Genomic DNA, 22,231 nt, shown 5'->3' on the forward strand with positions numbered 1-22,231 from the left:
GGGCAGGGCCAGGGAAGAGAAGGAAGGGGCTGGAGCTGAGAGGCGGGGCACGGGGGGTGGGGTGGGGGGGACGACACCAGAGAGGGCAAGGGAAGGAGGGCCAGGCAGGGAGGGGCAGGAGCAGGCGCAGGACGGGGGTGGGGGTGGTGGTGATAGGAGGAGGGATGCAGGATAGGGTAGGAGCGCATGGGTAGAGGTGCAGGAGGCGGGCAGGGCGGGGGGCGCAGAGAGAGGCGAACAGGAGGAAGGAGAAGCAGCGTGATTTCGGGGTGTTCAGTGGGCGGCGCGGGGGGGGGGGGGGACGGGGGGGCGGGCGTTGGGAGGCGGGTCGTTGGGAGGCGGGGCGTTGGGAGGCGGGGCGTTGGGGAGGCGGGGCGTTGGGGAGGCGGGGCGTTGGGGCGGGGCGAGATGACCCGGCTGGGCGGGGACTGTGGGCATCATCGTCATGGCGCGCCTACTCCGCGCACTCTGGGGCCTGCCCTTCCTAGAGGCGTCTCCGCGGGCCTTGCGGTGCCGGTGGCCTCGGCGCGAGGGCCGGACATGGGGACGCAGGTAGGACGCGGGCCTCGCAGCTCCCGCGCCGCTGTCGCCGCCGCCGCCGGCTTTTTTGGTCTTTCAGTTTCACTTAACTTCCCACGACTTGGGGGCCGGACTGCTGGTTCTGGACCGGCTAGGACAAAGGGTTGTAAACTTGGAGCAGCGGAAGCGGGGAATGGTTGACCCCTGTGAGAACTGGAGGAAAGGTGTAGGTCCTCTCCCTAAAAGTGCACACATTTTTTTCTTTTGCATAAAATGTGGGCTCAGGAGCCCGTGAAGCTTATCCTGGGGACTCCAGGTGAAGGACCACTGTGACTGTGGAGTTAACTACGGGACCCTGCGCACTCTCCTGTGATGGCCTTACGTCCTTTTTTTTTAAATTAAATTTATTGGGGTGGCATTGGTTGATAACATTATATAGGTTTCAAATGTATAATTATATATCATCCATATATTGCATTGTGTGTTCACCACTCAGAGTCAGTTCTCCTTCCATCAAGTATTTGACCCCCTTACCCTTTGGTAACCACTAATCTGTTGTCTGTGTCTATGAGTTGTTTGTTTTTCTTGTTCGTTTGTTGCTTTCAGTTTTATATCCTTCGTCGTTTACACTGTCTCCTTTTGGGGTTCTGCTTTTCCTATCTGGAAGCAGGCAGTTGTGACTTTGTATTCCTGTAGATTGGCTTCCTGCCCTGCTCTATTTCCGTGTATGTTTCAGAGGACGCAGGGAAACGTGGGGACTAGTAATCTGACCCCCTTAAACTGATAATCATTGCCAATGGCTGTGAGACAGACCATGGGAAAGTGTGCATTTTCTGCAGACTGCCTCTGGCTCCTCTGTCGGATTGAGGCACATTTACATTTCACATTTTAGTATGAGTCACCTGTCTCTGAGATATGTTTCAGGTTCTTGGGCAACTGCCCAGCTGTCCCATCTCTGAATCTAGTTCTGTTCTGTGTCCATTAAAGACATTTAGAGATACCTAACTCTGCTGAAAATGTACCAAATTACTTGGAATTCTTATTTTCAATCCCCTGAAGTTTTTGAAACGTAGTGTCAAATAAATAAAAGTACTGGCATTAAGAAGTGGCAGCTGATCGAACATGACTTCCATTCATGGCGTTCAGAACTCGGGTGTCCCTGGTCAGCCAATCTGATGATATTTGTTGCACACCTACTGTGTGCCAAGCACTAGTTTGCTGAAAACCACAGGAAACATCCCATTTGTGGGCTGCAGCTCTCCTCATTCCCCTTTATAGGGTAGTGGTTTCAGCGGATATTTGTCCTTACTGTTTGTACTTGGTGCTGTTGGAAACAGCCGAATAAATTGCCCTGGGATCTGAAGTTCTTGAGCAATATTAAAATTTGACCAGACACCAATACATAACAGGAGCTGTGTAACTTATCCCAAGGAAATTTTTTAAAAAATTTTATCTGGGCATTTATCCTAAGGAAATCATTTGAAAGAACAAAGCTATCTGTGAAAAGATGTTTTTAAGAGTACTACTCTTAAGAACCAGAAACGGGCTATAACCCAAATGTCCATCAGTTACGAATGCTTACGTAAACCATGGAAGTTCAATTCAACAAACTATTGTGCGTCCATTAAAAACTATAAACAGGGAATAGTCTCGTGGTTAAGGGCTTTGGTGTGCACAGTGTCGCTTACCGACTGTCTTTGGGCACACCTTGAACTTGGTAAACTTAAACCTGTTTTTTCCTTCAATAAATTATGGATAAAGGTAATACTAGGGGTGTGCAGAATTAATGGGAAAAGGAATTTAAAATGCTTAATTACAATATTTGGCACTTAGTAAGCATGCAATAAACATTAGTTATAATTACCTAAGTAAACGGAAAGGACAAAAATGTAGCCACATTTAACCCACATTGTGGACTTGAAGAAAGGTGACAGTGAGAGAAATGAGATGGTAGATGTTAAAAGTGACAGAGGACTGTTCTCCAAACTCCTGTGATTATGTCATCCAGATTGACAAAGAGCAAATTGAAAGAAGAAAGTAAGTGTCCTGGAGAAAATAATCTGTTGTTTTAGGAAAACCTTTCTAGAGATTGTCTGCTAGGAGACCACCCTGAGCGTAAGGTTAAAAGAGTCCAGCCACTCTGGTGGGAGAAAAGAGTAGTCTACAGGTTAGAGTGGGCTGGGAATTCTTTTTATACCAGTTCCTAATAGATTCCCTTAGTTTCAACAAGTATTTATTGAAACAAGGTTGGCTCATGTGACAGTTGGCCGTATAGCAATAGTGGCCAGAAAGGTTAGCAAAACCAGAAGGAGGTAACCAGTGGCTGCGCAGGTGAGCAAGAGTTTTTTTTCTTAATGATGAGATAATCATGGAACATACGGCCAACAAGATAGCCAATGCAAATCCCAGCACAAGGAGAGAAAAGAACCCAAAGGAATCCTATCAAAGCACAGTTTAGGGTAGACCTGTGTATCCATTGAATGCAGTAGCAGCAACAGCCAAACTTTTGGGTAGTGAAGATAGCAAGAGAATGCAGAGGGACTCTGAAGAACATGCAGTCCCCAAGGGACCCACACGAGGTGCATGTGATGTGGATTGAGGACAGAAACCACCACACACACATACACAAAAGGACGAGGAGACCAGCACTGAATCCTGCTATCTAGTCACTGGTCACCAAAAGGCTTTCCGCATTCCCAAATAAGACCTGGCTGTGTGTTGTATGTACATGCACCTAAATGGCTGTTCGGTAAAACTGCACAGAATTTACTTATAATGCATTTCTCATTCAAACTTTAGTCATTGCCCAAAGCACAGTGTATTAGTCTGCTGGGGCTGCCATCATTAAATACCACAGATTGGGTGGCAGAAACAACAGCAGTGTGTTTTCTCACAGTTCTGGAAGCTGCAAGTCCAACATCAAAGTGTTGGCAGGGTTTTTCCTGAGGCCTCTCTCCTTGGCTTGCAGATGGCCTTTTCTTTGTCCTTTCACATCCCCACTGTTTCTTCCTCTTCATATAAGGACACCAGTCAGATTGGATCAGGGCCCATTCAAATGGTCTCATTTTAACATAATCACCTGTTTGAAAGTCCTGTCTCTGAGGTACTGAGGCTTAGGACTTCAACATAGGAAGAGCTTACACCTCTTCAAGTGATGCAGACCACATATATCCTGACCTGAGAGCACCCCACTGATCACTTGTCATTTTGCGATCAAGGCAGAGTCTTTCTCCCCTTGACACTGTCACTCAGGCTGGCAGATCGGCAACTAAATGTTGCTAATTGGTGCTTGAATCACTGCTTCATCAACTAGTCTGACAATTGTGGCCCACCCATGAAACCCCTCAGACACATGAATAATGGCGTGAAGGGTACATGTACATAAGGATTAGGAGAGCCATGAGTGTGTACTTACTGTATGTAAGTGAAGGAGTAATTCTTTTGTTTAACAATTTAAATATGATAAATTTTAAACCAAAAAAAATATATAGGGCAGAGGAAGGAGGTGGGTGTCTGAAAACCGGTAGTCACTCCCTAACAGCTGTGGTAAAATATAGAGAGCTGGGGGAGAGGGAGCCGGAAGCCCACGCAGGATTCGCGCCTTAGGTTCAAAGCTGAAGCATGGGCATCCCACTGAATTTTAGCCCTTCTTGAATTCCCAGTCTCTAATGTCAAATACTATATTGTATTGCATGTTGAAAAACATGACGGGCAATGTTTCCAGGTGACAATACAGTTTTATCTCTAATCTCATTCCACTTTCTCCCCAGAAGGAGCTAAGATAACAACGGCTTTGCAGACAATAAATCCCAACCTTAGTACCAAAAGTCAGCCCTCCTCTTAGAAATCCATGGAAATAATGCAAGATCTGTAATACATGTGGACTGATATGGCATGACATATTGGAAGGGTAAGGAGAGCTTTTACCACGGTGCTCTATTACTCCTTTCCTTGACAGATGTTAGTTTTAGCCAAGGTTCAAGTTTCACAAATTCCCCTTGACCAGAGTTTAGATTCTGGGAGGAGGAATCAAGAACAATTTATTCTAACCAGCAAAGCCTGTTCTTACTCTTACCTTCCTAATTTTCAGTATTTGGGCTGGCCTTTGTGTGACCAGTCCCAGCTTAGATTACTCTGACACATTGGCTCTGGCCGTATTTTGGCATCTGGCCCTTATTGGAAGGCTTACAAAATGTGGTTATACACATACATCTACCCGTCTTTTAAACTCCCTAAAACGGAAGGCCTTCCACTTCCCTTACGCTTCAACAAATAGTTCTCGCCATTAAAATTAGTTCTGATCCTACTTGCTCTTAAAACAAAAACAACTAACCCAGCCTAAAATGATTTATAATGTTTCCTCCATTCTGTTGGCAGTCAAGCTTGCATTGCTGTAAAAACAACTTTATTGTCATCTTGGATAGTTATCTGAAGCTTATGTGGTCAATAAAGTTTTCTTAGTTTAATTGGTTTCCCATATTTGGTCCACGCGAGGTCAAGAATACCTCCACAATTCTCCCTTTCTCTCCTAAATCATCACTTTATCCTCTCCACTGCATCATTCCCATCAGCATACTAGAATAAAGTGATTTTTCTCTCATGTTAAAAAAGCTCTTGATCTCTTTCTCCTTTCCAGCTACCTCCAGAACTCATCAAAAGACGGATCCATAGGCACTGTCTCCCTTTCCCTCCCCCAATTCTCCTGTTAAATCCATTCCAATCAGATTCATTCCCCTCCTCCCCCTCAGCTGCTCTTTTTCAGGTCTCCATGTTGTTCAACTCAATGGGCAATCCGCAGTCTTCTCTTTCTTGGTCTTTCAACACAGTAGATTGTGCCATTTTCCTTAAAATACTTAGCACCCAGGATGCTACATTTTCGTGGCTTCCTTCCCATCTCTCTCCGCTCCTCCCCATATCCTCATCCTGTATATTTTGCAGTGCCTCAGAGTGAAGCCCTTGGGCCTCTCTGTTTTGTCTACCTGCACTGACTTGGGGATCTTCCAGTCTCCTGGCTTTAAATAACTTCTTAATGATAAGGAGTCCCAAATTTACATCTCTACCTTGGGCCTCTCCCTGAACTCTAAATCCGGATTTCCAGCTACCTACCTGACATCTCCATTTGAATATCTAATTGATGTTTTTAAACTTACATCCAAAACCAAGCTTCCAAACCTATACCTCCTGTTGTCCTTGCCATCTTCCAGTGCTCAGCCAAAGCCGTGGCGCAGTGATCCTTGCCCCTTTCCTTTCTCTCACAGTCCGCCTCTGATCTGTCAGCACTCCCTCCGGCTCCAACAGCAGAGAGCGTCGAGCGTCTGACCACTTCTGAGCACCTCTGCTGCTCCCACCCTGACCCCCCTCTCTTCCATCTCTCAGCCAGATTATTCAACTTGCCCTCATACTGGTTTCCAGCTTTAGCCTTTGCCCTGCTTCAGATTTTTTTTTTTTAATTTAAGTCTATCAGCCACTAATCCTTTTAAAATGTTTGAATCCATGGTTTGCCTCTGCTAACCTTCTAATAACTTCCAAACTCACTCACAATAAAAGCCACCATCCTTACAATAGCCTTCAAGGCCCTAAAGTATCTGGCCTCCCGTTGCCTTTCTGTTCTAACTCCTACTAACCTAACCTTGCTCACTCCACCCAAGTAGCGCTGGCCTCCCTCCTATTCATCAACCATGCCAGGCCTACCCCACCTGTTTTTCCTCTTGCCTACAGTGCTGTTCCAGATATTTACATGGCGTTGTTTGTTCATTTCCTTCAAGTTCTACATTCCTTACTTATTTAGTTAATTTTCCCTCTAGTCCATAAGGGCAGTGGCTCTTGTCTGTTTTCTTTACCCCTATGTCCCTAACAGAATAGTGTCTGGCATACAGTAGGTGCTCTGTAAATCTTTGTTGACTAACTGGATGATTGAAGAAATGGATATTTATTAAATGCCAAAGCACTATAATATATACTAGGGATACATGGAACAAAGACACAATTATTTCAGACTGTCAGCTTCTAGTCTAATGAGACATCCAGACAATTAACCTGCAGTCATTGTGATTAAATAGTCTCTCGTGGAAGTCCTGAGGGGCAAGAGGACACATAGGAGGATCTTGCAACCCAGACTTGGGGGGCAGGGAAGGTCTGTTGGAGAATATAACATATAAACTGAGACCAGAGACTTCTGGTTTCTGATCCAGCATGTAAGGATCTTAGAAGTCTTCATTCCATCTTAACAAAAAGTAAAAAGCTGAGCAAACCACGATGTGTTGTGGGGAACCCAGAGGCCTGCAGTTCAGAAGGACGGAGCATATTGGAAGGGACGAGTTGAAAGTGGTAACCAGGGCCAATCACACAGAGCCTTGGAAGGCACATTCGGGAGTCTGGAAGTTACCTTGAGTATACTTTGTCGCATTGAACAGTTTGGGGCAGTGAGAAAAAAGGAGTGGTCAAGATAGGCGAGTACATACAAATAAAGAGACTTTCATAATAATCTATGCTGGAGATAATGGTGGCCTGATCTAAGGTAGTGGTAGATAAGTGAGAAGGAGCAGATCTAGAGTTATTTAGAAAATAGAACCAACAGGGCTTGGTGCAAGGAAAAGGGAAGAGTCATGGACAGTGGCTTGGCTTTCAGGTTTGAAACATGGGGTGGATGAGCTAGAATGTGTGAGAGGAGCAGCAGATTTGGGTTGGGGCAGGGGACGTACATGAAGTCCTTTTGTGCATGTTGATTGAAACGGGACATCCTAGTGGAGATATCCAGGTGTCGATTATATATGGATCTAGAACTCAGCAGAGAGATCTAGGCTGGAGGCAAAAATAGACTTGGGAGTTTCATCATGTGGACGCTACTGGAAGCTATCAAACGGATAAAATCATCCAGGGAGCAAATGTGGAGGGATGATAGAAGAAAGCCTAGGACGGATAGACTCCTCTGAAGCACACCAAGATTCCAGGCATGGCTAGAGGAAGGGGAGTTGAAGAAGGACACTGAACAGGACTAGCTGGATATGCAGGAGAATTTGGTGTCATGGAAGCCAACGGGATAGAATACGAGGTCTGACAATTAAGTTTGCGAACTTGTTGCAACGCTATTGCTAACATTTTTTTGATATCAGAGGGATTATTCATTATGAATTCGTACCAACTGGACAGTTAACCAAGTTTACTATTTGGAAGTGCTGAAAAAGTTAGACGACCTGAATTTCTCACCAACAATTCATGGCTCTTGCATCATGACAATGCACCAGCTCACATGACACTGTCTGTGAGGGAGTTTTTAGCCAGTAAACAAATAACTATATTGGAACACCCTCGCTATTCACCTGATCTGGCCCCCAGTGACTTCTTTCTTTACCTGAAGATAAAGGAAATATTTAAAGGAAGACATTTTGATGACGTTCAGGACATCAAGGGTAATATGACGACAGCTCTGATGGCCATTCCAGAAAAAGAGTTGCAAAATTGCTTTGAAGGGTGGACTAGGCACTGGCATATAACTTCCCAAGGGCAGTACTTCGAAGGTGACCACAGTGATATTCAGCAATGAGATATGTAACACGTTTTCTAGGATGAGTTCGGGAACTTAATTGTCTGATCTTGTATACCTCAAAACAGAGAATGTTGAGTGTCAATACTACTGAGAAGTAACTGAGATAAGGATGACGTGTTCCTAGGTTTTACTAAGAAGTCCTCAGTGAGCTCTCTGAGAACAGATTCAGTACAGCTGCAGGTGTCACACCCAGAGGCACTTGATGTCACCATGCCCCACTGTTGCTGACACTAACTTTGCTTGCCTGGTTGAGATGTGACTTTTACATTTTCCCATTGTAGAGGCATATTTTTCTTCCTTGTAATGAATAATCTTTGGGATCATATTTTGAAAATGTTTGTTCCATTCTTCAATAGTCTTTCACCCCGGAGGTTTAGAATCCCCTGATGATTATTGCTTGAATCAGTTGTTAGTTTAGAGATTGCAAAACTGGTGATTTTTAAAATTTTATAATTCCTTCTCCATTTATTACTTGGCATACTGCATGATGACTCTGAAAGCCACCGAGCAGTAATAATCATCACATAAATACATTTTGCTTTTCTTCCCAAGAGATGACTTCCTGGAAAATTGCATGTAACTGTGCTCTATTTCCATAGGAAAATTTCAGAGGTATATTTCCATAGGAAAAAAAAAATCCCTGTAGCCTTATAAAAACTATTCAAGAAAGGACAACTTTGAATATATTTCAACAGGTAAAAACCCTTTAGTAAAATGTAAACGACCATAAGCAATCAACAATATGCAATACTAAAAAGACCACATTGTGCATTATTGTGACCTGGTAGTGAAGACATGTCTTTTCTTGCTGAAAGATTATTTAGCAATTTTTTTGTAACCAAAAATGGATTTCAAATATGATTTTCTGACATGTTTGATACTTGGTGGTGACATCACCGGTATTTACGTTTCATCTTCAGCGCTACGGTCAGGTTACTCATCCTTCAGGCCTCTATTTTCTCATTTATAAAGTGAGGTGGACAGATTATAAGATCCTTTCAAATTCTTCATGTTGGATGATTAACACATGTATTATATAGGTTGGGGATCTGCCCCTGCTTCCCCCCCCCCGCCCCTTTGGCTAAAGAGAGTACCATTGACCCTTGAACAACCTGGGACTTAGGGGTGCAGTCAGAAATCTGCATATAACTACTGGTTGGCCCTCTGTATGCTTGGATTCCCAGCCATGGGTCAGAAATCCTGTATTGTCCTAGTTGCGTTGTTTACATTCGTTGGAATAAAAGTAAGATAGAAGCAAGAGAGAGTAAAAGAAAGAAAACAAAATGTAGGTAAAAACCATGGCGCATAAGAGTAGATGATAGTGGGTCTCAGGCTTCCCTTTCAGGAGCACGTGCTATAGGAGTCTCTGCTTTTTTCCACATAACAAGACTTTTTTAATAAAGACTTCCCTTGACAAACAAACTTAGAGATATCTTTATAAACCCGCAAGGGAGAGGAGTTTAATAACCCACGAGCTCATCGTTCTTTTCTCTCCAATCACTCACTACTCCCAGCTGCATTCTGACAGGAACTACTCCTTTGCACACAGTAATGGAAGAAGGATCAATTTCTACCCTTAGGTATCTGAGGAGAATTTATTCTACACTATTTCATATTTCAGCTGCCTCTTCAGCTTCTTTGCCCCCAGGGCAACTAGAAAATTGGCTCTCTACTTACTACTCATTTCTTATTAAACTAATGACTCAATTAGAGTAATTTGTATGAAAGCTCTCTAGTCCCTGTGAAGAAAGAAAGAGTGGAAGAGAGGGGAAGGGACTGGTCGTGCACGTTAGGAGAGAGGCTAAGGAGGGAAGAAGGTCATTGAGTATTTTTGTTTGAATAAAAAAAATGTTATTTAACAACACAGGGTCTGTGACAAAGCATGAGCTGTCTCTTGCCAAGAGTGAATGGCGAAAGAAGCTGACTCCAGAGCAATTCCATGTCACCAGAGAAAAAGGAACTGAACCGGTAAGCTACACTGATTTACAATTTTCTGATTAAATGCATGGATCGGGGGGATTGGACTAGATCTAGGTACAAAAGCTAAGTCATCACCGCACACTCTACAAATCTGGCCCCCTCCGTTGTTCTTCTCCGCTCTCCACCCTCCATCGCCTCGCCTGCCTGTTCTGCCTCCTACACAGCCTCCCAGTCCCCTCCTCTGGCCCCTGCCCTTACCGCCACGCTGGTCCAGGTGCCACCATCCCTCACCTGTCTGACTGCAGTGGCCTCCAACTGTTCTGCTCACAACCCTTCTCGCTCCTTATCTAGCCATTCTCCACACGGCCACCAAAGACATCTTTTCGAAACATACATCTGACCACATCACTCTCCTGCTTAAAATCCTTTAGTGGCTCCCCAGTGCTTTCAAGGTAAAGAGAAAAGTTTTTAAATAGCTAATAAGGCTCTAAAGTCTCTGGTCCCGACCTCCCACCGCCCTCCTCAAATCCTGCCATGTTTCATCTTGATCTCTGCACTTCAGCCACAGGGTACTTTCAGCTCTCCAACACCCCGGCTCCCTTCTCCCTTAGGGTCCTCATACCTGTGTTCTCCTCTCCCATCGCCGCCCCTTCCCCGCCCCCGCCAATTCACTCTCAGCCCAAACCTCACTTCCTCAGGGAAGCCTTTTCTCAGCCCCAAGCTGAGTTTGCCTTTCCTAGCCCTTTTCCTTCATAGCATTTGCCATTGTTGGTATATCCCTAGCAAATAACACGGTGCCTGGTACCCAAAAAATAAATTTCTGTGAATGTTGAAAGACTGCAGGCTACGAGGTAGAAACATGATTTACACTGCATTCACTAATCTCAGCTTTCATTCATTGCCTAAGAGAAAAGTCCTCAGTGGTTCCTAATTATAATACCATTTTTACAGTGCTGCATTTCCTAACAAGTGGTCTGGCGTGGACACACATATGGCCACTGGAATAGAGCCACTGAACTTGGTTATTAGATGCTTTCACTTGTGCAGCAGACTGCACAGCGTGGAGCCCGGCACAGCCGTTTTGTGAAGCTGTGGAGGAGGTCTTTACCTTAGCTATCCCTGCAAAGTTCAGGTCGCTGCCCCTCTGGCCTTATCACCATGGGCTCACCCTCAGCTTCTCTGATACGACAGTCATCAGGCAAGCCAGCAGATCCAAGGAGATTTTCAGGGAAGACTGTGATTTTTGAAAACCGCCGTGGGTGGGATTTTAATACAGCATTCTCTGGGAAAGAGACTACATTCGCCGTTACACGTGATGCTCTGTACAGTTGTGTGTATTCCCCAAATGTTCTAAACCGGCCCTGTCCTCAGGAACAGAGCCAGGCAGGGTTTGGTATACTTGTATACACAGAGCCTGAAGATGAGCTGCCAGATGTTTAGCAGAATAAATCTGTGGGATTCTCAAACAGATGGTGCACTATCCTCTGTGCATTTGGCCATTTTACAAAATGAGCCTCATCCGTTATTTTAACTAATGTTATAAATCCCTTTCACTTGATCCAGTTCCACATTTAACATTTTAGAATGTTGCAGAACTATAAGCCTTTGTTAGCTTCATGAGGCTAAGGAAAGAGAAGTAAAACGTCTAAACCATCTATTTGGTGACTCAAAATTAAAAGTCAGTTACCCATGTTTTAATTGGGCAACAGTAACATGCCAGCACCCCGCTAGGTATGACAAGGGATTTACAGTCTGGTTGAGTAATAACTAAAAGTCAGATACCAGTAAAGGTGGGCTTTGTGCAGTCCCTGCTCTGTCTGATCCACTCTCCACGTGCTTCACTCTGCTCTGAGCCCTGGGAAGGGTAACCAGCTCCCTTGCCCTCTGGCTACTGACTGACTGTGGCCAGTGGGAGATGCCAGTGAGATCAGATGGCAGGATAGAGAAGTCGGGATGCAGGGCCCTCTCAAGCTGGGTTCCTCTAGTGCAGTTGCCGCTGCTGCAGGCAGCTCTCACCTATAGGTGCAATGTCACAGGTTCTGGTAACTGCCCCTTCCTTTGTCGCACACACCTAGTAGTGGCAGCGTGCTCTTACGGTCACTGGCCCAGGGTGCTTCACCCTCCCTTGTTGGTTTCCGTTGGCCCTGTCCCCATTTTGTTAATAGGTCTGTATGACATTATCAGGGTGTCATCTGTTTCCAATAGGTATGTTGTACTGACAAGATTAAAAAAAGAGAGCTCCCATTGCTCCAAACAGAATGTCTTAGTCAGTTCGGGCTGCTGAAGCAGAATACCACAGACTGGGTGGCTTCAACAACAGACATTTGTTTCTCACTGTTCTGGAGGCTAGAAAGTCCAAGATCAAGGTGCCGGCAATTCGATGACTGGTGAGAGCTTTCTTGCTGTTTGCAGAATGCTGCCATCTTGCTGTGTCCTCACATGATAGAGAAAGAGGGCAGCTTTCTCTCACGTCGCTTCTTAAAGGGCACCGATCCCGTTCATGAAGGCTCCACCCTCACGACCCAGTCACCTTCCAAAGGTCCCATCTCCAGATACCATCACACTGGGGATTAGGCTCCAACAAACATTCAGCCCGTAGAACAGACCTTGCAAAGCCAAGGGGTATGTTGATTGTCATTCTGTCTCTGACCCTGTGCCCTGCCCCCTACAGTCATTTCAGTTCTCTCTTCTGAATAATTCTTGAATCTATCCTCTTCTTTTTATTTCCACTGCTCCTGCCACAACTAAACCCAGGCCTGCATGAGTGGCCGTTTGATCGTTCTTTGCCTCCAGTGTCTTCTTGCCCTGGTTCCATGCGGATGCTGTGTGCACCCCCACTTGAAGTTTCCAGTGGCTTCCCAGTTTCCGTTGAAACTCTGTAGCCTGGTCTCACCAAAGCCCCTTGTGATCTGGTCCTCTCTGCCTTTCCAGTGTCATCTTTCTCTGTTCTCCATCTTGTCCTGTTCTGTCCCATGGGCCCTGCCCAAGCTGCTCTGCTTGTCTGATACTCTTCCATTTCTTCATCTGATTAACTCTTACTCATCCTTCAAAATTCAGTATACTGTTTTGGCATTTTCCTATAATAAACATCCGTCAGCTGAATTTTTAAAAATAATAAAAGATTTTTTTGAAAAAAAGCAACCACCCTGATCTCAGACAGTAGCTGGTACAGAAAGCTTTTGGAGAAGCTCCCCTAGTGGTGAAAGGACTAGTGCTATCCATACTCCTGCTCACCTCCGCCTCAGAGCTGTGATCACGTGGAATAACTGACGGCTCAGGTGTCTCTTCATACCTACGTAGCAAATTCTTTGAGTGCAGGAACTGTAGGTTGCGTTTTTTCCCCATCTCTACAACCTTAGCACCCAGCCCAGCACTGGGTACATAGTAGGTTTTCAGGTAAACACTAGCATGAACAGTTGAGATGGAAGCTGAGTTTGGCCCTAAATAAGTGCGAGGCCATAAGATCGGGCATGAGGGGAGACATCAGGAAATCAGGCGAGGAGGCAGCGCATAGGTGTCATCGCATCAAATATATCAGCTAAGGATTCCTTCTCATTTGAAATTTTAACGGTAATACCAGTTCCCTGTCACTTCCTCTGTCCAGCCGTCCCCTGCAATGACAAAATTGTATCTTGCATCTTAGGCTGCCTGGATCCTGTGCGTAGGCTTTCTAGACCAGCTTCAGGACTGGGAGCCCTGGGGCATACGTGTCTCATCAGCCCCTGTGGGAGGGATGTGGAACGCCCTCCGCATTACAGATGCCCATTCGCACCAGTGCTGGGCACAAGCAGTCAGGGGCACGGGCCATAAAAAGACCAGCTCTCTACTGGTCGGATGTCTGCCACTAAGTTTAGGGTCTTGAAAGAGGGAAAACATCCAGTCTGCCCAGATGCTAGGCTCAGTAGGTTAATTTGAAATTGTCCATTATTTAGCTCACTGAAAATGCACTGTTAATACCACCACAGGGAATACGAGTGTTTGACTTGTGAGTGTGTGGAGTTGGGAAACATAGAGCAGCCAGAAGAGTGCAGCATGTTTCTCGAGTCAGCTCTGCGTCTCAGTGAGCCGTTCTGTGCTGATGCTTCTCTTCCATCCCATAAAATGGGGCAGTGCTTCATAGTCGGCTTGTGCAAGAGTTTCTTTTTCTTTAATTTTCTTTGACGGAGGAGATAACAAAAGGAATTGGACAAAAATGGTCTTTTTTTTAAAAAAAAAAAATGAGATCCAGTTTGCAAAATAACATTTTTTTCAAAATTGACTGCTCACTCATTGCCTGAAGTCTCCTTGTTCTCCATGTGGGAGACCTTTGAAAACCTGCAAACTCCTGAAGCCACAATGAATGTAGTAATTTGATCTTAAGTCGTCACTTAGGCACTGGGTGATTCTAGCTCATTATTTAGCATTTATTAAGTATGCAGTGTCCTTAACACGGTGTGAAGTATATTAAAGGCACAACCCCAATCCCTTTGAACTACGCTTTTCATGTATTTATACTCTATCTTTAATTGGAGATTTCAAAATGTTTTCAATAGTGGACTAGATTCCTATTGTATTGACTCTTGAAATGGAGACTGAAATCTCACACAATCCAGAGGACTGTTCTCTCCCATTTTCGCAGACTTTGATGTCCCTGAATGAAAAGTGCCACATAAATACACGGCACTAGTAATGTCACAATTTGAATATTTGGCACAATAAAGGCTGGGTTGTAAATAGGCCCGTAGGCTGCTTCATTGGGTACGTTGTAATTTTCTCCCTGATGATATTCATCAAATTAGTACAAAAAGTGCTTTATTGGGGGCCTTCATTGTGGATTGAAATCTACTGTACCCTCTCCTGCTGCTGTTCTCAGAAACCTGAACATGATGTATGTAATTGACTTTCAGCCTTTCAGTGGGATCTACCTGAATAACAAGGAATCGGGAATGTATCACTGTGTGTGCTGCGACAGCCCACTCTTCAGGTGAGATAAAGGACCCAGAGATTCTGAAGGAGAACAGACCCCTAAATTCTTTCAACTGTGTCTCATGTGAGGCTTTGGATAAATACATACCCGTGTTGTTTTATTTGTCCTTCTTGTTTGGCATGGTTGCTCTAAGGAGAGCTATTTATATAACATACTTGCTTCTCTTAATTATTTCTAGCATTTAGAGCAGTTAACAAGACTTCTTAGCCTATATTCTTCCTTTCTGTATCCCCGGGAAATAGCAAAATAATAAAACTTGGTGGGTACCTTAAGAGAAAGCTATTAGAATTTTTTTCCTGGGAAGTATTTAGAGAAATTTAAACCATAATAGTATTTGCTTGGCCATGTGATTAAAACTATATCTCTCCCAGGGAAAATGGGTTTATAATTCAATTTAGGAAATGTAGAATTTTATGAGGATAGATTTCCCACAGTGCTTGACAGTAGTGAATAGCATGCCCTCTTGTATGTAGCTAAAAGTAAATTTAATTGTCCCTTGATTTCAGAGCCTCTTTTAAGTCAATCAGGATCTGAAATCTTTCAACAAAGGCTTTTTTGTTTAGACATGTAGGAAACAGTCTAAAAAAAAGTAGATTCGATGAAAAAGAAAGGAAAACATCTTTGAAGTCTTTTTCAGAACTTCAAAGACTTTTTATTTTTTTTGCTTTTGCATGAACCCTAAATTAGTTTAGAATAAAATATAAATCAAGCCAGCTCTGTGGATCATCCATTAGGCAGTGCTTCATTATGTCCTTTGGACTCTTTGAGCAACTGGGCTTTCCTACTTATGTTGGCTGAATTTGAAAAGCCAACCCTGCGTGCAAGAATGAGGAAAGATCGGGATTGATTTTCCTTCATGCTCACAGAAGGGAGGCCTTTGCCCAGATTCATTCACTCTGTCAGTGGCAGGTGAGGAGATATTAAAGATGGCAGTCAGCCCAGGATGGGTTGGGGACAACTAGGAGAGGAAGGTTAATTGTGACACAGTAAAATGTGGATGTGTATTTCTGAGGCATTAGCTATGCTATGATCTTTGGTTCTGTTAAAGAGAAGTAGGACATTGAGATGACCAATCTGTTGTAAAAATGTAAAGAACCATGTTTGAAAAGTGTAAAGGATGCCTTGTTACTATATGATAACCAGACAGATGTTCTGTTTCTGTCTTCGGACTGTGAAGACCAAAGGTCATCCTTGTAAGAGCCCCTCCTACATTGTATTCTTCATTTTTTTATTTCATTGGTGTTTCAGTTTGTGCAGTAGTAAAGTTGAAACCTTCCGACACAATGCCAACCAGCCCGTCACTGCACAAGTCAGGCAGGGGATCCCAGAATGTGGGAGCAGGTAGGACCTAGGGGCTAGAGCAGAAAGCTCGGTCCAGTGGGACTCTCTGCAGTGATGGAGAAGCTCTGTGTCTGCTCCATCCAGTCAAGTTAGGCACTAATCTCACGTGGCTGCTGAGCACTCAAAATGTGGCTAGAGCTGCTGAGAAACTGAAGTTTTTATTTTATGTAATTTTAATTTAAAAATTTAACTTAAAGGGCCACATGTGGCCAGTGGCTACTGTATTAGCACAACACTAATCCAAATTAAAGAAGTGGAGTGACCAGACCCAAGTCACTGAGGTACTGAAGCAGCCAAGACTAACAGGAAAGCCAGCTGATGCTCCAAAAGCCCGTATGCCTACTGGCCAGCTTACCGAACCAATTCGCCAACCTTGTTTGTTTCTTTTTTAATCATTTACTTTCAGTTGAAAAGTTTTCATTTTCTTGTTTTAAGGAGTTTTGAGTTTGTTTCTGTTCCTTTTTTTCTTTTCTTTTTTTTTTTTTTTTTTTTGCTGCTGTAGCTGCTACAGCCAAAAGTAAAATAAGAATATATTCATAAGAATCATTTAGGTTCTAGAATATACTCTTCTTAAAGATACATTTGTTTATAGAAGAGAGTGTGAAGTAGAGTGGGTAGGGCTGCCTAGATGCTACATCCTGGATCCATTGCCATGTGAGCTTGGGCAAGTTTCTGAACCTCTCTGTGACTCAGCTTGCTCACCTGTAAGATGAGCACGCTAGCTGTACTGAATTCATAAGGTTGTTGGGAGGATTAACTGAATTGTGAGTGACATGTGACGGCACCAGAGCAGTGCCTGACACACCACGCACTTACCATGAGCAGTGTTCACAGGGATGTATCCTTAGAAATAGATCGGTCTTTTTCTAGAGCTATACACATATGAATGTATACTGAGAATATGTTCTCATCAATGAAAACTCTCTAAATGAAGACTATATTCCTAAGCATGCTTCCCATTCAAGAGGAGAGTCTTAGGAATATATTCTTGTTTTGCCGCTCATTTTCCCCCTCCCTCCATCTCCTGTCTTCAGTCTTAATCATGGGGAGCAGGGGTGGAGAAAAATAAACATCCCCTCAACTGCTTGTATAGAGTCAAAGGGGTGAAAATCAGTCAACCAAAGCTAACTAGCGCCAAGGGGATGTGGGGCCACTGCCTCTTGGCAGCTGGGCTCGTTGCTGCCTGCAGACTTGCTGTCACTTGGAACCTATATGGTGTGTGTTCTGCGAGAGCTGCTGACCCTCCAAAACAGAGACCTTTAATCCAGGGTTTCCAGGGTCAAGAGCATCTCGGGATGTCAGCATTCCCTTGGGAACTCCAGAGTGTCGCTTCTTCGTTAGCCTTGGAATTGTGTGACTTGGCCCCCTCCCCTGCTTCCTCTTGTCCCCTTCCTTCTCATTCCCCTCAAATGCCAATTGTGGAAGTGTTCACTAAAATCTACTGTGGGAATCACGTATTTCATGGCCATAAATCGTAGAGAAAATAGAGAGCCTGATATTAATTCGCTTTTTACATTACATCCCGATGTCCTACATGTTAGAAGCAATGAAGTAACATTGTTTCAGACCCTTTTTTTGGGCTCTGATTCCTTTAAATGAACAGAAATTCTTCTAAGATACTAGGGTCGTTAGTTATCGCCAGGTGCCTTTGCTGTTGGTTTGGGGGCTGTGGAATTTCCAGAAATGGAGAAAAAATCAAAGCAAATAAACACATAACAAAACTAAAAAAGACCTTTCTAAGAGTGCATGGGAAGAGATTATCTAGAATGGTTTTAGTGGGCCTTATAATCTCCTAATAATTTCAGTATGTATATTGGGATTTTTCATTGGCTTTAATATTTAGATTGCCAGTCTTAAATTCTGTATGGCCTCTTATATTACTTGGCAAAATCTCCAGATTCTGTTAATTGCATCAATAAAGGTTTATTTTTTCCCATAAAATGTTTCAATTGACTTTTTATTAGTCTTAGATTCATTCATTTAAAAATTTATTATGTTAATAATTCTCTATCATAATTCCTTCAATGATCTAGTTTACATACAATGTTGAGGGTGGAAAGGCTATGATTAAAAGACACTTAAGATGTTTTTCCCTGGGCCAGAGTGGTATGGATGAATGTTTTTGAACCTTTGGAAAAGCATTGCAAAGAACTCAACCTGAATGTGTAGACACTTCTGATTGGACCCATGGCTGCTCAAATTTCATGGATATGTTAATAATAATAATGATACTAAAAAGTAATAGCTACTGACTTATGTACCATGTGTCTGACACTATATACAGAAAGTATCTCAGTTAATCCTCTCAGCAAACCTGGGAGGTAATGATGCCATTATTACTCTATCGATTAGCTGAGGCTTTAAAAGATTCAGTAACTTGCCAAGGTCACATAGATATGGCAGGCAGAGCCCGGATTCACACCCAAGTCTTTCGGAAGTCAAAGCCCTTACTCGTCAGAGTCATACCTGTGGTTCTCAAAGCCTGGTCTGAGGACCTCGAGAATTCCTGGGACCCTTTTAGGGGATCTATGAGGTCCCCCTTTTCTAACTGCACATTCGCGAGGCCACATCCTCTTCCTACACTTTAATGAGAACAACACTGCAGCAGATGGAATGCAGAAGCACATATGAAGATTCAGTTGCCTTTATGTAAACTAGACATTAAGGAGATTTGCAAAATTGTAAAGCAGTGCAAATCTTCTCACTAAATGTTTGTTTCATTTACAACTATCTGTCATTAAAAAATGTTACTTACATTATCAGGTAATGAATTGGTTATTTAAAAAATAATTTAATGCATACATATGTTTTAATTCTCAGTTATAACTTATAATTTGTTCAATATCGATATACATAACTCATGCAAACAAAAGCTCTCAGCGATCCTCCATAATTTTTTAATAGTAAGAGGTCCTGAGACCAGAATGTATGACAATCACTGCATTACACTGGATGTTTCGGCCCAGGTTTGTGCTCTAAACAGCTTCCTTCCCTGTCTATAGGCTGGGGATTTGATTATTTGCCAGAATTTTTTTTCCTCTTCGCTCAGTATTTTTTTTTTTTTGCAGGGTTTATAATTAATTCATTTCTTCTCATTCTTTTTTAGATAGAGTGACCTCACTGGCATTTGAAATTTAAAAACCTATTTCCCTAGTGCCATGTAAGGGAGTGCTTATCTTTCAGAGCACTTAGAGAATAGGTCTTTGGTGAGTAGACGAGCTCGCTGCCCTCCTCCTCTGGCCCTTCCCAGCCTTCAGCATCACTCGCACTCGTCACAGTGGGCTTCCCTGGGAAGGTCAGGCTTCACTGCAGTGATTGGCTCAGCATGACCAGGCTTATTTATTAATAATCACAATCATAACGAACGTTCCTGAGCACTTACCATGTGCTCCACAGAGTAGCTCTTTAAATTCTCAAAACCTTCCCTGAAGGTAGATACTATCCCCATTTGACAGATAAGGAAACTAAGGCTTAGAGGGGTGAAGCAGCTTGCCCAATTTCACACAGCTAAGAAGTATTAGCGTCAGCTTTTGGATCCCCGCAGGCAGTCAGACAATCCGAAGCTCCCATCGATAAAAATGGCGGTTTCATCAGCTCTCACACTTCTCTGATATGCCACGCGCCCCCTTCAACCTCTACTACTTCATTTTGATTTCCCCCTGTTCTACATTTAGGACACATGGATTCGATCTGTGCTTCTTAATATGCAACACAGTTCACAAAGCTCCTCGCGTTTTTAGGGCCTTGTCAGACATTGAGAGGGAAGCCTGTAGCTTCCAAGGAACAAGAAACCCTTTCACTGCAATGGAAAAATGTCTTTAATAGTGAACGTGTGATGGGCAAAATTCCCGTAGAGCTGATTGTCACGTGACTGGCCTTGGGATCTGGCAGAGGAGACAGGGAATCAGATTATGCTCGGTAGAAAAATAAGTTGGGGCATATAATGCCCTTTGTGAGTTCATAACAGTCTTAGCAGCCTTAGTGTTGGCAATGTCTTCCCCAGTTCTGAGAAGAAGTACGGCTCTGGCACTGGATGGCCTTCGTTTTCTGAGGCGCATGGCACTTCTGGCTCTGATGAAAGTAACACAGGGATCCTGAGACGCGTGGACACCTCCTTAGGATCAGTTCGCACAGAGGTTGTCTGCAAGCAGGTGAGTGCCTTTGACTTGTTTTCCCCAGTGCCACAAAGAGCTCTCTTGTCCTTGGCATATATGGTTGTCACTGCAGCACATTGGGTTTCTACGCATGCCTCTTCCGATCCCTCCCTCCCATCACTCTGGGTGCTGCAGGTAAGAGGAGGAGCCTTCTTGAGCCACTCTGAGCAGCCTGTCCTGGTTCTGGCCTTCCACAGCTGGGCGCAAAGAGAGGATCTGAAAGAGCTGGCGCTTCACGTTCTTTTGAACAGGGACAGGCAGCCGGAAGGTCGAGTGTGGTTGGCATCTCTCCACCTCCTTCCCTGCTCTGCAGTGTGTCGCCAACAGTCAGAATGATACTGCAGGTGACATCAGCACACTATTCTGTGAGCTCGGTAGGAGAGAGTGGCTTAAATCCAGACAGCAGATTCATTTTGATACCCTTGTGTGCTCAACTTTTCAGGTTTTGTAAAACGCCAGAAGAAAGCAGATAAACATAGCGGAGTTTTGTGTTCAGTAAAAAAACTAATAATAATACACTGACTATAACAACATTATTGAGTGCTTACCCAGGAATTGTGGTAATGCTCTACTTACATTGTAGCAGTTAATCATCACAATGGCTCTATTAAGTAGGTATAATTATCCCCATTTGATAGATGAGTAAATCAAGACCTAAGTTCACTAACTTGCTCGCCTTCTCAATGATGAAGCAGAGAGCTATTTACCACTTCTGTGCTCTGCATTCTTTCATTTCTTAGTCAAATTCTGATGCAGTAGACTTTTTTCCCACACAGATGTCACTGGAGTGGGGCAACCATGTGGGGTTCATCTGTCTAGTTTTACGTGAAGAGCTTTGTCTCAGTGGAGAAATGACGGAGGCTTCTCTCCTTTGCAGTGTGAAGCTCACCTCGGCCATGTGTTTCCTGATGGACCTGGGCCTAATGGTCAGAGATTTTGCATCAACAGCGTGGCACTGAAGTTCAAACCAGGGAAACATTGACTTTCTCCAAGGTTCCCTTCTTGCCACTCCTTCGTTTACACCCTCAATTTTCATAATTCATGTAAATGACTTGTGTTATTTACTATGAAACTAAGCTAAGTTTGCCACTAGCACCCAGTAAGTCACAACTTCTCTAACTTACTTATCTGGAATGAACCCAACCCTGACTCCAGCTCTGACTGTGGAATTTCACAGAATGACAGAGGGACATCCATTTCTGTCAAATTGAGTCCTGTAGACGGTGCCTGGGACCCAAGGGCATCACTCTTTGGGGGACATTAGGAGGCTGATGGACTATAAGCCAAAAAATTCCTGCAAAATTACCCTGAACTTTCCACTGAGGTTAAGTCCTTATAGAGGAGGGATCGAGTGAAAAGAGCAAGGCAACACAGGATTAGAGTAATCAACAACCCAGCATTGAAAGAAGCACTGAGAAGCAGGCAGAAATGGGGATGGATGCGTTGCAGTCAGAACTGCAGCAGGTCTCTAGATCTCACACCCAGTCCTCTTCCCATTATTCTAGTTCCTATAATTCACAGTCAGAATCCAGGACTCCTATTTTTCAAATTATCTGCATATAATAAAATGCACTTCTTTTAAGTGAACAGTTTACTGAATGTTGATAATTTTATGCAATCATGTAACCTCTACCACTATTTTTCTGATCATTTTTCTTCATTTTCCTTCAGGGAACTATCTCTTCTCTTAGAGTGCTCGAGATGCTTAATACATACGTTAGTTCTGTTGCCAAGAACCTGTTGCCCTTAACTTTGTTAGTGTACAACGATGCCAGACGTACGCTG

General features: G+C 43.7%; 1 protein-coding gene across 1 annotated transcript; it reads left to right on the forward strand.

Moving 5' to 3' along the window:
* Positions 1-436: 436 nt before the first annotated feature.
* On the forward strand, positions 437-22,029 carry MSRB2 (methionine sulfoxide reductase B2). Its single transcript, XM_033100807.1, is given in 6 exon segments — positions 437-519; positions 521-552; positions 9,933-10,033; positions 14,872-14,948; positions 20,296-20,443; positions 21,324-22,029. Coding segments are annotated over 6 exon segments (537 nt in total). The 5' UTR covers positions 437-445; the 3' UTR covers positions 21,429-22,029.
* Positions 22,030-22,231: the final 202 nt, after the last annotated feature.

Source organism: Rhinolophus ferrumequinum (genome assembly GCF_004115265.2).
Source record: "Rhinolophus ferrumequinum isolate MPI-CBG mRhiFer1 chromosome 5 unlocalized genomic scaffold, mRhiFer1_v1.p scaffold_110_arrow_ctg1, whole genome shotgun sequence".
Classification (NCBI taxonomy): Eukaryota; Metazoa; Chordata; class Mammalia; order Chiroptera; family Rhinolophidae; genus Rhinolophus; species Rhinolophus ferrumequinum.